The sequence below is a fragment of the Danio rerio genome, chromosome 4 (assembly GCF_052040795.2).
Source record: "Danio rerio strain M-AB ecotype USA chromosome 4, GRCz13ab, whole genome shotgun sequence".
Classification (NCBI taxonomy): Eukaryota; Metazoa; Chordata; class Actinopteri; order Cypriniformes; family Danionidae; genus Danio; species Danio rerio.
In genome coordinates this window covers 77260236-77277500 of record NC_141024.2, presented here as the reverse complement: position 1 = coordinate 77277500, position 17265 = coordinate 77260236, and the positions used below count along the sequence as shown (strand labels likewise).

The window sequence follows — 17265 nt, the reverse complement described above, 5'->3', positions numbered from 1 at the left end:
AGCCTATAGATACTGTCTAGCCAGTGCCCAGACTAATATGTGTGTAATGTGTTGAGGCCGCAGCTCATGATTGGCCATCCGCTTTCTCTTTCACTCACACATTCCTTTCCAAAGCGTGTGAGGGGGTCTAAACCTCAGATTATACTCATGAGCAAAAGGCCCGATCTCTCCTTCACATGTCTGGAGCTTTGTTTGCTTTATTTGTGTGTTAAAGTCATTCTGGATGTCTGTCAGCCTGTTCCTGTGGGTGAGATGGAGCAACTGACACATGAAATAAAGCTTTAGCATATGCATTCATCTACAATCTAAAGGGAAGTGTCGTGTTATTACTAGACCATCTACACTTACAGACTGGGCCGACATTAACTTGATCACTTCACTAGATTATCTTTCCCTAATAATGTGGATTATCTAATCTAATCTAACCTGATCTACTCAAATCCACATCGCCCAGCCCTAATCAGGTGTCCAGACTTTAAAGATGCTCCCTAAATGTGCAGATATCAGACATACATTATATTATATCACCTTCACTGCTTTCTAACCAGTGTGAATGCTAACTCTTATGTTTAGGATGGAACATGCTAGCAGTTAACGTTAGCTAGTTCTCAGCTAAACATCAGCTCTATTAGTTTAGCTTTAGCCGCCAGGAGTCTTAAGAAATAGAGCGGTGTCCCACATGTGTCTGAGTGACCAGGGCACTCATATGGACAGACAACCCTACTGAAAAATCCAGCTTGAACCAGCCTTGGCTGGTTGGCTGGTTTTAGCTGGTTGACCAGGCTGGTTTTAGAGTGGTTTTGGCCATTTCCAGGCTGGTTTCCAGCCATTTCCAGCCTGGTCTTAGCTGGTCAGGCAGGAAAATGACCAGCTGAATCCACCTAAAACTAGCTTAACCAGCCTAGCCAGGTTGGGAGCCCAGCCAAAACCAGCTATGTCCAGCTTAAACCAGCCTGGAAATGGCTGGAAACCAGCCTGGAAATGGCCAAAACCCCTCTAAAACCAGCCTGGTCAAACAGCTAAAAACAGCCAAACAGCCTAGGCTGGTTAAAACTGGATTTTTCATCAGGGAAGTGTATCACACGAGAGTGTCAGTGCCCATTCTAGACTCACAGTGGATTTAACAGTGATGTTTCCTGTTTTCCAGACAAACACACTCAACCAATGACTATTGCTGGACCAAGTTCATGTCTGAATATTGGCGAGTCCTAGACTATAGAAAGAAACGTCTTGAGTCTGGACTCGAGTACTACAGCCCTGACAGTCACCAACTTCAGCTTGTAGATCAAACTTTACTGTATGAAGAGCAACAGAACATGACCTGATCTTCATTTGTATATTATATTGTGGACGATGATGTAAATAAACTAAAACAAACACAAACCCGCTCTCTTAATGTCTCTTTCACCAGCCTGACAGTCACATTCACACTGATGGAGCATTAGGGGACTTTTATTCTGTCAGCTGAGAAACACCTGATCAATAATCATGAGCGCTGACTCTCCTTCACACACAGCCTTTCTGACAGAAGATCTTCAGTCAATATATTGCTTCATGTGAATGAGTAATCAGGGTTATTTTCAGATGCATGTGTAGTAAATACATCAGTTCACCAGGTCTCTTACAGTAAACTGCTGAATACATGCTTATAGTGTGTCTTCATATTATTGTAGTGGTTTAGATCAGTGGTCTTCAACCCCCAGGCGGGTGCTGGTGCGTGGATCAATCAGTACTGGGCTGAACAAGAATGAATTATCTTTAAGTTGGCAGATAAAGAAGCTGCATTTAAACTGGATTTGTGGGGACGGTACCTGAACAGAGGCATATTGGACGTGTTTCAAACATTAGCGTGGATTTTGTGTGAGACTGAGCCTGCGCCCTCACTCACCAAGCTGCTGCACGATCACCAGTCTTCGCTGTTAAAGGAGTTTGAGAAACACTTTCGCATGTCGAGATGTACATGATACTGTATGTGTGTGTGCTGGCGCCCACGGGCTGTTTCACAGGCACATGCAAAGCTTGAAGGTAAACAAACAACGGCTTATCATAAGCATCTTATCAATAATTATTTATACGGTTGGCATTAAAGTGTAACGAATATGGCCGACCAGACACATAAATATTTTGCATTTTATTCCACAACCAGCCAACTCTGATTCCAAGGTATTTACGACCCAAAGGAATGTGCCATGCGGCTCTAAGCACAGGAATGACTTACAAAGGACTATTTAAACTGCTTGTTTAACACTGTTTTTATATAAACTTTACTTTTTATGTTTAATCATATGTTTTGCAAAGTTTCCCTTTCTCTTGTAATAATATTTTTTGGTTTTAATACCCTTGCATATAATGTTTAACTGTACCTAGGCTAAGCATCCTCTTATAGTGTTCAAGTTTTGGCTTTTTGAAAAGCTTACTCGCTGTACAAATTGATTGTTGACATTTTATTTTAATATGAGTGCAACATATTAATGTTTTAAGAGACTTTAACATTTTTGTCCCGATTTACATAAAATTTGCCTATGCAAATTATTCTGCCTCGGACAATGACCCATAAATTTAATATTCCAGGAAGTTAGCTTCTAATTGGTCAACTTTCCATGTAGGGTGGATCCGAACCTGCCCTATAAAAGTTGAAAACCAAGCTAAACACCTGCTCTTCTTCGCTCTCTTATCTCCTCTTCGCTCTTGGAATCTCTCTCTGTTCAAACTCAACCGGGAACCTCTCTTCAAACACGCTGCCTGTAAGCTCCCCCCTCTCTCTCCCAACTCCAGGCAAACATTCACGTTGATTGGTCCGCAGTTAGAAAAAGGTTGTGGACCACTGGTTTAGATAATATTAAGAGTGTCGTGAGACTTTTATATGTTTAGAAGAAACTGCAAACTGAACAAACAGCAGAGCATGTCTAAACTTCACCAGGACACAACAGATATAAATATAAAAATATAAAATATGAATAAATAATTCAGAGGTAATTCATTTTAAAGATCCTTAAAATAAACTGATTCCTTTAACTTTAATTCACATTTGGGTATATTGGAAAAAGAGAAGCTCTGAAAGTGCAACATTTCATAATAGACTAAGTAAAGCTTTTAAATATATTTATAGATAAACATACATTATTAAAGCTATGATTAAAATCACAACCCTGTAAATGTTTTGTTTTTTTCTTCTGCCAATCCACTGAATGGGGCTCCACATCAGGTAACCCAATATGAAACTGTATCTGTTGAGTGGAGAATCATTTACCTCAGTGTGTCCAGTTTACAGTGTTGACTCTTCAGTCCATCAGAGAGCTTCCTCACTCCTGAATCCTGCAGGTCATTGTTACTCAGGTCCAGCTCTCTCAGCACACAGTTTGAGGATTGTAGAGCTGAAGACAAACTCTTACAGGACTGAACAGTGAGATTACAAATGACCAGTCTGAGAAAGAAGAACACAGATTACATTAACAGTGTGATTTCAGTCATTCATCTGATGTAAAATCAAACTATGAGGTTAATAATATGACAAAAATACTGGAATTTGTGTCAGTTAGAATTATTGACTATTGTTATTTAATAAAACTGAATATTAAATGTCATCTAATATATTCTTGAATATTTTGAAATGTGAGAAAACTGCTAAATCTGAGTTCAGATAAGAGGACCACGAGACTTTATATATTTATGAACCTGCAAAATGCAAATGCTCAGAGTCTGTCAAACCTGCTCCAATAAACCAATTCACAGATAAACTATAAATATAATCATTAAAAATATAAAATATAAATAAAGATTTAGAGGTAATTAATTAAAATAATCATTAAAATACACTGATTTCCTGAATTGATTAAGAAAAAGAGCAACTTTCATTTGAGAAGCAGCATTTTGCAGTTTCTCCACTAATGCTCTTAAATATATCTGGACATTTCCATCTCAATCAAAACACTTTTAATGTTGTAGAGTGGAGAATCATTTACCTCAGTGTGTCCAGTTTACAGTGTTGACTCTTCAGTCCATCAGAGAGAAGCTTCACTCCTGAATCCTGCAGGTCATTGATACTCAGGTCCAGCTCTCTCAGCACACAGTTTGAGGATTGTAGAGCTGAAGACAAACTCTCACAGCACTGAACAGTGAGATTACAGAACTGTAGTCTGTGTAGAGGACAAAGAGCAACACAATCAGCAGTAAGAAATGAGCAGTGTTGAGTGTTCATGAGTTCAGTCTACAGTGATAAAAGCAACACTGGAAATAAACTATATATATATACTGCTCAAACAATAAAGGGAACACTAAAATAACACATCCTACATCTGAATGAATGAAATATTCTTATCAAATACTTTGTTCTTTACACAGTTGAATGTGCTGACGACAAAATCACACAGACATGATCACTGCAAATCAAATGTATTTACCCATGGAGGACTGGATTTGGAGTCACACTCAAAGCTGTAGTGAACTGCAGGAATTACTGACACACTCCAGATTAAGGATGCACGATATATCAGCGCCTATATCGCTATCGGCCGATTAACGGTATTTTTAAGATTATCGTTATCGATCCGATGTCTTAATTAGGCCGATATATTTAAGCCGATAAATTAGGTAATTGTACAGACCTGCGTGTCGCTTGCGTGGGCGGAACATGTTCAGACTTGTCCAGTGCACTATAATGGATCTCTCCTCACACTGTTTATTCCTTCAAAGTCCGTCCTTTCTTCATGTGGCATTGCTGTGAGTTAATAACTCAGTAAGTAACCACGTTCCTCATCATTGTAGATATGCTTGATTGAGTGTCATTGTGCATTTTGCTTTAAATCGCCTCAGGAAAAATATTACATATGTAAACCTTTCCTGCTCTGTCTCTCTGTTGTGTTAGAGATATCAGGGGAGATTCACTTATTACTCCAGGGCCGAATAATGTTAGTTTCGGGGTGAACTCTTTTCGTTGCAGCTGGTGAATGAAAGAGGACACATGTAACTCGGTCCAAAATATTTATTACTTTCTGTGTGGTACAGCAAATAAGCCACCAAAGAGGGAACATCACAGAAAATGGTCTCATTGCAAAAAAAAATGCTCCTCTTTCCTCTCTCCTGTCTCACACACACCCCAAACTGCAGCCCAGTCCCATTGAAGGACCCGCACATTTTACAACACGTGTAAACATAACGGTTGTTTGTAATCTGATTATTTGTTATTATCAAGGCGTTGCTGGTCATGTGTTGTTAATGTAAGATTGTATTCAGTTTGATTGGAATATTTATATTGATTATAACGAGCTCGCGTGAGAGCTGTCACCGCACGCACACACACACACACACACACACACACACACACACACACACACACACACACACACACACACACACACACTATAGCACCGTAGCATGGGGGAGAGGTAAGAGAGGTAAATCCAGTCAAAGGGGCTTTTAACTAGCCGCTCATTCTGTCTTTATATTGTGCTCTGTGTTTGTCATAAAGTCAGCTCAATGCAGGTTTTGTATTAAAATCTGACTCTGATGGCGACTCTGCCTCTACAGTTGAGTAAAACTCTCAGCGGTTTATCATAAACTTTTCATCGATCATTTTCCCGCGATTGACGGCAAGAACGAGCGCAGAAGCATCTGATTGACAAACAGCACCTACATGTGACATGTCAAAACGCCAAATAGGATGAATCTGTGCCGCATTTTCTAAACTTACTCTCTGTATTTAGCTGTTGGCTTGTACGGTGGCTCTGAACTGTCAAAACACCTCTGATAAAGGCTTTTTCGACATGACATATTTGTAGATGTGTACATCACTGTAACATGTTTTATTCATGACCATTTGAGCTGGTTTCAGTCCTTAGCTCTTTCATTTTCATCTTATTTAAATATATTTAACTTGCTTGTTAACTAAATACCATTTTGTTATTTAAACTATTATTTTTATGCAACAATCAACTTGCATGTTAATTTCTTATGAAGAAAAGGAAATTATTTTTTGCATGCTGATTTATGTGAAATCGTGAATATAGGTCTATAATCCCCTTGCAATTTTGAAGTTATAGGTTTTTTTGCTTTGAGTATAGACTGTTCACTTCATAAGAGCAGTTCAATTTTTTATGAACTTTGCTGTATAAAAATATAACATTCATTCATTCATTCATTTTCTTGTCGGCTTAGTCCCTTTATTAATCCGGGGTCGCCACAGCGGAATGAACCGCCAACTTATCCAACAAGTTTATACGCAGCGGATGCCCTTCCAGCTGCAACCCATCTCTGGGGAAAAAAAAAAAAAAAAAAAAAAAATATATATATATATATATATATATATATATATATATATATATATATATATATAACAATTTTAAATATTTATAATTATCGGCCTATATATATCGGCTATCGGCCCCCAAGTCTGAAGAATTATCGGTTATCGGTATCGGCCAAAAAATCCATATCGGTGCATCCCTACTCCAGACACATGGACATTTTCAGAACAAGAATATTTATTTCATTTAAAATATACTATTTATTTATTTATTTAATCTACATTAAACTAAACTAAAGCTGTATTTCCCCATTCATATGACTGTACTGAATTATTGAACAGATTGTTAATAACTAATCAGAGAGCATTTTACTGAGCTCAGTGTAAAGTTTAGTGTTTAGGCCTACAGTAAAAGTAATATTAGAGGCATGTCTGCGGCGAGACGGCAATACTGTGTCTAAAATTACACTATTTCTCTGATCAGAAAACAAACACAATTATCCAAGAGCAACACTGTGTTAGATTTGAGCAAATACACATCAACAAATGTCCTATTCAGCTGGAGGAGCACAGGGATTTACAGGGATTTGAGTTATTTTCCAGGATAAACTGTAAAGCAAATGAAGTAGATTATTAAATAAGTACAAATGTTGTTTGTGTGAGTAAAAAGTCAAGAAAAGTTTGTTAAATACGTTTAGAAATGATGAAATAAATGAGCAAATAAGGAAACAGAACACTGCCGCCGCGTCCCCATGCAGTAATATGGTGTATCAGCGATCTCACAGGGGGACGATATGGCCAGCTAAAGATTTTCTGTTAAAGCAGGGCAGTGATTCACTAAACTGATCTAAATCTTCAGTGCAGACTGATGTGTGTCTTCTGTGATCAATCAATGAATACTCACAGAGCTCTTCTGCAGTTTCTCACAGCTGCTGTCAGTCTCCGTCTCCCCTCATCTGATGTGTTGAATTTATTAAAGTCTAACTCATCCAGCGGCTCCTCTGACATCTCAATCATGTAGGAGATTGTTGAGCAGTGAGCAGGAGAGAGTTTCTCCTCTGAGTGTTTGTCTGATTTCACAAACTCCTGAATCTCTCTGGCCAGAGTCTGATCTTTCACCTCCAGCAGACAGAGGAACAGATTGATGGATCTTTCAGCTGAGAAATCATTATGTGTCTTGATCTGGTCTTTAATGTATTGTGTGATTTCTCTGATGTTCTCTGAGTTCTTCTCTGTGCGTGTCAGCAGATCCTGGAAGAGTCTCTGATTGGACTGCAGTGAGACGCCCAGCAGGAACCGCAGGAACAGATCCAGATGACCATTACTACTGCTGACAGCTTTATCTACTGCTGAACTGAGCAGAACATACAGAGACTTCTCAGAGCAGGACTGTAGATATTGATAATATGAATATATTCTGTCATTAATCATCCACAGCGGTTCTCTGTTCTTTGTTAAATGGCAGTAAAACACAAAGAAAGCAGCCAGAAACTCCTGAAAGCTGAGATGGATGAAGCTGTAGACTTTCCTCTGATGAATCACAGATTCCTCCTTGAAGATCTCAGTGCAGATCCCAGAATACACTGAGGCGTCAGTGACGTCTATGCCGCTCTCAATCAGGTCCTCCTCATAGAACATCACATTGCCCTCCATCAGCTGTCTGAAAGCCACTTCAGCAAGTTTGAGGATCACTCCTCTGTTGGACTGCAGGAGTTTCTCTGGATCTCTCTCTTCATACTTCTGCTTCCTCATGTTGATCTGAATCAGCAGGAAGTGGATGTACATCTCAGTCAGAGTTTGAGGGATTTCTGCACTCACATCTTCTTCCAGGAGCTTCTGAAGCACAGTGGAGGAGATCCAGCAGAAGACGGGTATGTGGCACATGATCTGGAGGCTTCTTGCTCTTCTGATGTGGGAGATGATTCTGCTGGCTTGATGCTCGTCGCTGATTCTCTTCCTGAAATATTCCTCCTTCTGAGGCTCAGTGAATCCCTGAATCTCTGTCAGACGCTTGATGTATCTGGAGGGGATCTGATGGGCTGCTGCTGGTCTGGAGGTGATCCAGATGAGAGCAGAGGGAAGCAGATCTCCTTTCAGGAGGCTCCGCATCAACACAGCCACTGATGAAGATTCAGTCACAGCACAAACTTTCTCCTCATCTGAAAAGTTGAGTGTGATTCTGCTTTCATCCAGACCATCAAAGATGAACACAACTCTACACTGCTCATAAATCTTGGGCTCCAGATCTTCAAGTTCAGGATGAAAGTCCAGCAGAAGTCTGTGAAGACTGTACTGATGATCTCTGATCAAGTTCAACTCTCGAAATGGAAGCACAAACATGAAATCTACATCCTGATTGGCTTTTCCCTCGGCCCAGTCCAGAATGAACTTCTGCACAGAGACGGTTTTCCCGATTCCAGCGATGCCTTTAGTGAGAACAGTCTTGATCTGGGCTTTCTCCTTCTTGATCTTCTCCTCATGTCCTGCTCCAGCTGAGGCTTTAAAGATGTCATTGCAGTAGACTGGAGTGTGTTGTGAGGGTTTTGTTCTGGCTCTTTTCTCCATCTGTAAAACCTCATGTTCTTCATTCACTCCTTCACTCTCTCCTTCTATGATGTAGAGCTGTGTGTAGATCCTGTTCAGGAGGGTTTGAGTCTCTCCATGGTTGATTCCCTCAAATAATCTCTCATACTTGTTCTTCATGCTGGTTTTGTGCTGCTCTTTGACTCTCTGAAGTTCATCATGTTCTGGTTGGAGTGAATCCTGCTGCAGGTCTCCAGTCTGATCATCTCCATTCACACTGCAGGAACAACAATAACACAAAGAGTCAATGAGTGTGAGTGTAAAGATCCTCTAGTGAAGCCATGTGTGTTTTCTCTGAACCAGCTGAGACACAATACACAGATTTAATCAGATTTAATTTAAACACCACACACTGATCACATCTACTGCTCAAAATGCTGTAAACATTTAATAGTACTTGTCATTTATTAAATGTAACACTTCAATCATTTGATATCCTTTATTCACAATGATGCTGGATGCTCACTGAAGACATTTAAAATCTTTTAGGATGAAAATGTGAGAGAGCACAAGTGTAACACTGCCGGTCCTACACCACCCAACCGGCTTCGAGCTGGGTTCCAACCGGCGACCTTCCGCATGAGGGTCAGTTGCTCTACCAAGGAGGCTAAAGACCATGACCTCTAGCGTCTGTCACTAGAGCACGTTTAGAGGTCAGAGGAGTGAGGTTTACCTGCACAGCACTTACTCGCTGGCCTCTGTTACAATAAAGACTGTGTGGTGTGTTTGTCTCACAGAACTTGTTCATTCATCTCGTCTAAAATCTTTCTCTTGATCACCCACACTTTGCTGACTATTGTAAAAGCCTGTAAACTCACTCCTCTAACTCTAACAGTTTGAGTATTAATACTTTATTTGTACTTCACTAATGATCAGATGTGAGTGTGTGGACATTTAGTTTTAAAGTCTCCTGTAAATGTAACACTTGTTAATGTCTGATCTTCTAGAAACACAGGATCATATAAATGCTGCAGTGTGATCATGTGTGTGTAGAGATGATCTACCTGACAGCAGGTCGTGTGTTTCCACTCTTAAAATGTAATGGTGGAGCCATAGACCAGTCACTCTTCATAGACACACAGCTGGGCTCTGCTTCTGCTCTCTTCTGATGAACTGAACTAAAACAGAGAAGATTAAAGTGCAGCGCTGCACACACTGGAGTCAACACAGCAGATTTACACAACATTTCATCATTAAAACACTGTTTAAACAGCACTTCATGATACTTTTCATGATGATTGTACACAATCTTGCTGACTGTGTTTGTTAAATATTCTGACAGATTAAAAACACAACTAACAGACAGTAAATATAATATCCTGTAGAAAATAATCATATGAAATGTCAAGTGTAGGTCTAATACCTGCATCCAGTAGACAAATCCTGATCGCCAAGTGTGTGTGTGTCCTCCATGATGGACCTGAAGAGTTTGATCTCCAGCAGAAACTCTAGAAGAAACTGATGAACAATCACAGATCTCCAGTCATTGATCAGCCTTCATAATTCAGCTGAATGCAGGAATAGATCAGCAGCTGAGACACTCAAATCCAGAAGCTCATCACGAGTAAACTGATGAAGAATCACAGCGTCATCCGTTTGATTATAATAACAGCATACACACATTCAGATAAAGCTTACAGGTTTTGTCAAGACATCAAAGATTTAAATGTGTTCTGCGTTGTAAATGGTGGATTCTGTCTGTTTAAAATGGCGACACAACAACTAAACACTTTCACTTTCGTTTCTGAAGGAGCGGCAGATCATGAGTTCAGTGAAAAACATCCGTCACAAACACTCTAAACAGAGCAGAGAAGAGTCAAACAGCTGCAGGGTTATCAACGCACCTGCGGAGTTACATTTTAATGTGATTTTACCTGAAGCAGTATAAACACTGGACACAGAGAAGACAGAACAAACACATACCCGGACATCCTCCGCCGCCTCCTCCTCTTCTTCTTCTTCTTGTGTGGCGAGTTTTAGAAAGCAGCGTAAAGCTGAATACCGCCACCTGCTGTACTGGAGAGTGTATTATAATAATAATATGTGTACAGTTTAATCAGTGTCATAGAGCTCAATGTAGATTTGTAGAAAATAAAATGACTGCTTTCCCATTTATACTCTAATCATAATTCTTTATGAAGTCTAGCACAGCTTGTGTTATATTCCCCATGTGTGACTGCTCTGATGAGAACAGCACAGTTTTTTAGTTTAGTTTAGTTTATTTGTTTACAGGGTCAATGCACATTAATAAACATTACTGTAAAATGTGCCAGAATTAGCCAAGAATGGCTATTTTTCATCCGTAGACCCTTTACAGAATGTTAAAAAGTCACACCTAAAATAGAAGCACAACATTAAACATTAAATACACTTTCATAAGAAATACAGTTAAAAAAGTAAAGAAAAGAAAAAATAGAAAAGAAAAAAAAAAAAAAAAAAAAGAACAGACTGATGGGAGCAGAGGACAAAAAGCCAAAGACAACAGTACAGATGTGTCTAGAATACAGTACTAATGCTGACAATGCTGATTTGTCAATAACCAATTTCTAACATGAGACTGAAAAGAACGAAAAGTGCATGATCTTCTAATTGTTGGTGGGATGGAGTTCCATTCCCTAGCAGCTCTCACTGAAAATACAGATTGACTGAATTTGCTTTTTTTGAGAGGAATAATGCAGTCCCCTCTGTCACCTCCTCTAGTAGTTCGTTGAGCAGTCGTTCTAATATTTATAAACTGATTTAATGGTGAAGTCGGGTTATGTAAAGTCTTAAACATTAAACAGATATGTACATATGTAATTAAATTTTCCCAACTAAGCAGGTTGTATTTCTTTAATATTAAACAGTGGTGATATTGAACTGATTTCTTATCAAGGGTTTTTATGGATTGTTTGTATAAAGATTTAAGTGGCTTCAGAGTAGTGATGCTGGCTTGGGACCAAGTGGTTAAACAATAAGTGATGTGAGAAATGATCATGGAGTGATAATAGATTAGAGCAGCCTCACATGACATCTGATCACGAATAAATCTAAAATTTGCTAAACTGAATCTGACCCGGTTACAAACCTTTTTAACCTGAGACTGAAATGATAGTTTTGAATCTATTAAAACTCCAAGGTACTTGTACTCAGATACAACTTGTAATCTTTCCCCTGATACAAATACATCTGGTACTACACTTAGCCTACCATTCTTAGAAAAAAACATACACACGGTTTTAGAGATGTTCAACTGTAAACAGCATTGATCTAACCAGGCTGAAAGATGTACCAGTGATTCTGTGAGTCTTTCTGCAACTTGTAACACACTACTACCATGAATAAATATAACAGTGTCATCCGCATACATTTGTATGTTATTGTTAGGACACATAGATGGAAGATCATTGATATATAAAGTAAAAAGTAAAGGGCCCAAAATAGATCCTTGTGGAACACCTGTGGATATACCTAGAGGGGCAGATTTGTAATTTTGTATATTAACACACTGTGTGCGACCAGACAAGTAAGATTCTATCCATTTTAAAGTTTGTGGTGAGAAGTTAAAACCAACTAATTTGGACAAGAGAATTCTATGATTTACAGTATCAAAAGCCTTCCTAAAATCAAGAAACACAGCCCCAACGATACCCCCCTTATCTAATAAAGACTTTACTTTTTCAGTAAAGTAGCAATTTGCCATCTCACTTGAGTAGTTTGCTCTGAAGCCAAACTGCAATGGATGTAAAGCAAAAGAACTATTATTTAAGTAATTTGTGTGGCTATCAGTTTTTCTGCAATCTTTGAAACTATAGGTAAAATACTGATAGGTCTGTAATTACTTGCAGAGTGTGGATCGCCACTTTTAAATATAGGCACAATGACAGATGATTTCCAAGCACTGGGGAACATCCCCTGAGAAATGGACAGATTCATAATTTTGGTGATCGGCTTTACTAAAGACTCACTAATGTTTTTTTAAAAGTATTACATCCATCCCAAATATATCTTTTGCTCTGGATGATTTAAGAGATGTAATTGCTCTGTTGACGTCTGATTCGGAAACTAACCCTAGAGAAAAAGCTTGTTCTACTGTATTTACTTGATGAACTTCTGAATAATTGGGAGAAAAACACTGTGTGATTGAAACTACAGAGTCCACAAAATAATTATTAAATACTTCAGCTATATCAGCTGGCTTATTAATCATTTCCCCATTTACCATTAATTCAATTGATGACCTATCTTTTCTTTTATCTCCTTTTAAGTAGTTCAATTGGTTCCATATTAATTTGGAGTTACCTCTTGCTTCTTCAATTATTCTCAGGAAAAAATCTGCCTTTGCTTTTCTCATACACTTTACCACCTTGTTTCGTAACATAGTGAAATGTTGTCTATCATGAGTCAGCTTTGATCGATGTGCAATTTTTAAAGCAAGATCCCGCTTTTTTATTATTTTTAAAATATCAGAGTTCATCCAGGGGACTGTATGTTTTTTGTTTTTAGGCTTTAAAGTACAGCTAAAATCTGTCATTGTTCTTTCAAGTTTTTTTGTGAAAATTTGACTATCCTCATCCTGATCAGTTCCAGTTAGTAATTCATCCCATTCAATCTGAAGGACGGCCCTTCTAAAATCATCTAGTTTATGTTTTGGAACACCATAAGAATCATGTTTCCTAACAAAAGAATTTAATCTCTTACTAGATAATTTTCTGGCGACTAAAATTAAATTGTGATCAGATATGCCTGTTAACATATTAAATGTTTTTAAAATTCTGTCTGCTCTGTTACTAAAAATTAAATCAATTTGTGATCTTGTAGAATTGGTTAATCTTGTAGGCCCATTAATCATTTGCTGAAGATCAAAATGATCAGTTATTTGTTTGAGATGCTTTCTAACTATTTTATCATCCCAATTAATATTAAAATCTCCCATAATAATGACTTCTTTACTAAAATTACACTGTTTTAATACTTGTTTTAGGTTTTCATAAAAACTAACATTTGAAGATGGTGGACGATAAATTACCATTAGTGTGAAAGACATTTGTGGCGATAGTATAAGATTCAGACCAATACATTCCAGATCTGTGTCATTTGGCCAAACAATTTCATTACACTGGATACCAGATTTCACATAAATCATAACTCCACCTCCCTTTGAACCAACTCTGTCTTTTCTAAATATTTTAAAACCAGGCACTTCTAATGCTGCAGACGGTGAGTTTTTATGAAGCCATGTTTCAGATAAGCATAAAAAATCTAAGTTAGAATCTAGTAAAAGATGATGAATTTCATCACTTTTTGAAATGATACTTCGTACGTTCAAATGACCACCTAAGAGACCTCTTGGCTTTACTTTAGGATCCCAAATTATTCTTGAATGATTAACTGTCTGAAAAAAACCTTTTTTCTTATTTTTTTGAATGGCTGGATTAATAGTTCTCGTTTTGACATGTTGCATAGACTTTGTAAACACTTGTGGAATAACTAAACCAGCGTTTACAGAAGTAAAACTATTTGGTAACTCATTTGGCACAGAGTTCCCTTTATTCCACAGTGGCATTGAGATGCGCGAACTTTTCCAAAAGTCCCCAACACTTCCACTTGTCGATCCGGAACCCAGGCCCGCGTCCAACGATTCCACCCGGACACGCCGTCGCAGTGGGACCTCAGCTTTAGTCACCGGCGACCCCGTCTCCCACTCCGCGACACTCCCCCCACAAGCATCCATCGAGACAGAACGACGCAGGTTAGTGTGATGAGCGTAGCCAGATTGTAACGAACCGCCACCCAAAGTGCGTACCTGTAGGATAGCTGGATCCAACACGGACTCCAGATGGCTGGAATATCCATAACGTCGATCCATGCCGGCAGTGCCCAGCCGCCGGGCCTCCACCACCTCCACACCCATCTCCAGATTACACCAAACCCCGGCACGTAACCACACTGCAGCGCTCTTGGACCCTCAGCATGCCATTGGGAGGATATGGGATTTGATATAAAATCCGAAAAATTCTCTGGTTTAGCGTAGTGAGGACCAGGGCAGGGATGAACGTCTCCCGATAACAACAGACATATCATGATAATCAACCCTAAAGCTTCATTTTGATAAAGTCGGGTTGATGACTTTGTTTGTGACTTTACTCGATTGTGCAAAAATGGAAAAATAAAAGTTACTGCTACAATATGCTTCCCGAGTCCAAAATTTCCAGAGATGTTGTGTATTTGTTTAATTAACCTATCAGCAATATTAACGAGTTTTTTTGATTGTGCATTGTAGTTAGCAGAGTGCTCTGCAAATAAATTAAAATCAACAGGACATAAAAGGTTAAAAAACAAACTGTAAACTAAGAGAGCTGTGACTACCCCTGCCGTGCCTGCCGCCATCATGCCATCATGCATTGACTAAACATGTAAATCACTTGTGCTTGATGCTTCATCCATGTCATGTTAGACTTGCAGTGCGTACGGAAAGTCAGACCCACTCTTTGTTCTATTGTGGTCATTTGCTAAAATCATTTAAGTTCATTGTTTCCTCATTAATGTCCACACAGCAGCCCATACTGACAGAACAACACTGAACTGTAGACGTTTTTGCAGATTTATTAATCAAGAAAAGCTGAAATATCACATGGTTCAGACTCTTTGTTGTGAACTCAGCTGCTGTCCATTTCTTCTGATCCTCCTTGAGATGGTTCTTCACCTTCAGTTGAGTCCAGCTGTGTTTGATTACACTGATTGGACTTGATTAAAGCCACACACCTGTCTATATAAGAGCTTACAGCTCACAATGCATCTCAGAGCCAATGACAATCATGAGGTCAGAGGAACTGCCTGAACAGCTCAGAGACTGAATTGTGGCAAGACACAGATCTGGCCAAGGTTACAGAAACATTTCTGCTGCACTGAAGGTTCCTCAGAGCACAGTGGCCCCATAATCCTTTAATAGAAGATGTGTGGGACGACCAAACATTTTCTAGAACTGGCCAAACTGAGCTGTCAATAGATCTGTCAAATGCTCTTATCCACTGATTTACAACAAAATAAATGTAAAGGTATTGAAGCTTCATGAAGCAGCGCTCCAAAATCAGCCATCAGCTCTGTTTACTGGAGTACTCTTGTGGATTAGCGGTGTGTTACTCGTTCATGTACACTCAGAGCGTGTTTCGCTGGTTTGTGTTTTAATCTTCTGTGTTTATTGTGAGCTGTCTGGATATTGGATTACTCTTTGTGGATTACTCTTGATTATGATTGATTGCTTGTTTTGTCCCCTTGCCTGTCTAAAAGATACTCTGAATAAGAAACTAAAACCATCACTAGCTGTCTGTAAATGTCTTAATTCACCAAAAGTCATTGAGTCATTTGATTAATCCAAACAACTGATCCATTTACTAATGACTCTATTTTCTGGATTGTTGGTTCACAATAACATGTTCAATACAGTCCAAGTGTGACCAATAATGTAAAACACTAAATACCTTTTGACTGATGATGGTGTTTTCTCTCTGAAGTTTGGAGGTTGACCATCTTTAGACCAGTCACTCTTCAGAGACACAGAGCTGGACACACATGATCCTGATCTCACACTGAACACACAAACACACCAGAGGAATAAACTGCAGGACAAACTTCAGTCTCCTTTACAAGAGTTTATCAGACAGATATGAGTTTGTTCAGTTTAATTCAGCACAAACTAATAGTTGACTGAAGGTCTGTCTGTCGTCATGTTGAAATAATGGTGTAGAAACAGAGTCAATACCTGTGTTTCTCTGAGAGAGAGTCCTTTACTCGCTCCTCTGCCATACTGCAGCTAAAACACCAATGCAGACATTAGCAGAGCTTTCAGGAAACAATCATACATGCATACATACATATATATATATATATATATATATATATATATATATATATATATATATATATATATATATATATATATATATATATATATAGTCCTTAACATGAATGCAGTTGGTTTAACCCTGATCTGACATCTCCGCTGTTTCACATTTGATTTAAGGTAAATGCATGTTATATAGAGTTTATCAAGAGAAGTTCAGGTTCAGCCAATTGTTGATTTAGTGAGTATTAAAATGTCTCTCTACTAAAGAGGCTCTTTGGTAATGAGTTACTCTGACGGTCAAAGGTTAAATGCAGTGTTGTTTAAGGATCGTCAGCTTGTTGTTTTTCAGCAGCTTTTCTTCCTGTTTAACTGGAAGGTCTGCTTTAACTTTACTTTTGATTTGGTGACTCTGAATGTTTAGAGTTATATTTAATGCTGAATTATTGGACACTATTGAGTCAGTCTGATATAGAAGAGAACAAACACTTTAAATGGATTAAAAATAAAGCTTTTAGACACAATGTTTAAATGAGCGTGTTTGACTCAGTGTTTAATCTGTGTTTGAGTATTTGATTTTCAGCATCAGACATTTAAATCACACTCACACATATAAACC

The 17265-nt window shown here is 38.6% G+C and overlaps 1 protein-coding gene across 6 annotated transcripts in view; it reads right to left on the bottom strand.

Annotated features, from left to right (window-relative positions):
* LOC148682832 (protein NLRC3-like) overlaps nucleotides 1-17265 on the bottom strand; it is a 31810-nt gene that overhangs the window by 4246 nt on the left and 10299 nt on the right. For 2 of the 6 annotated variants that reach the window (XR_015943081.1, XM_088650865.1), the window contains exons 1-6: nucleotides 10748-10777; nucleotides 10188-10393; nucleotides 9829-9942; nucleotides 7146-9041; nucleotides 3963-4136; nucleotides 3251-3424 (exon numbers count right to left, since the gene is read on the bottom strand). Coding sequence is in view for 4 of the 6 variants with exons in the window: in XM_088650865.1 (XP_088506991.1) it covers nucleotides 3251-3424; nucleotides 3963-4136; nucleotides 7146-9041; nucleotides 9829-9942; nucleotides 10188-10237 (2408 nt within the window). In the remaining 2 variants the exon portion in view is untranslated. Of the gene's footprint in view, nucleotides 1-3250; nucleotides 3425-3962; nucleotides 4137-7145; nucleotides 9042-9828; nucleotides 9943-10187; nucleotides 10394-10698; nucleotides 10778-16284; nucleotides 16393-16565; nucleotides 16617-17265 lie in introns of those variants that run through there. The other 4 variants (XR_015943082.1, XM_088650866.1, XM_088650867.1 and 1 more) reach the window with 3 other exon arrangements.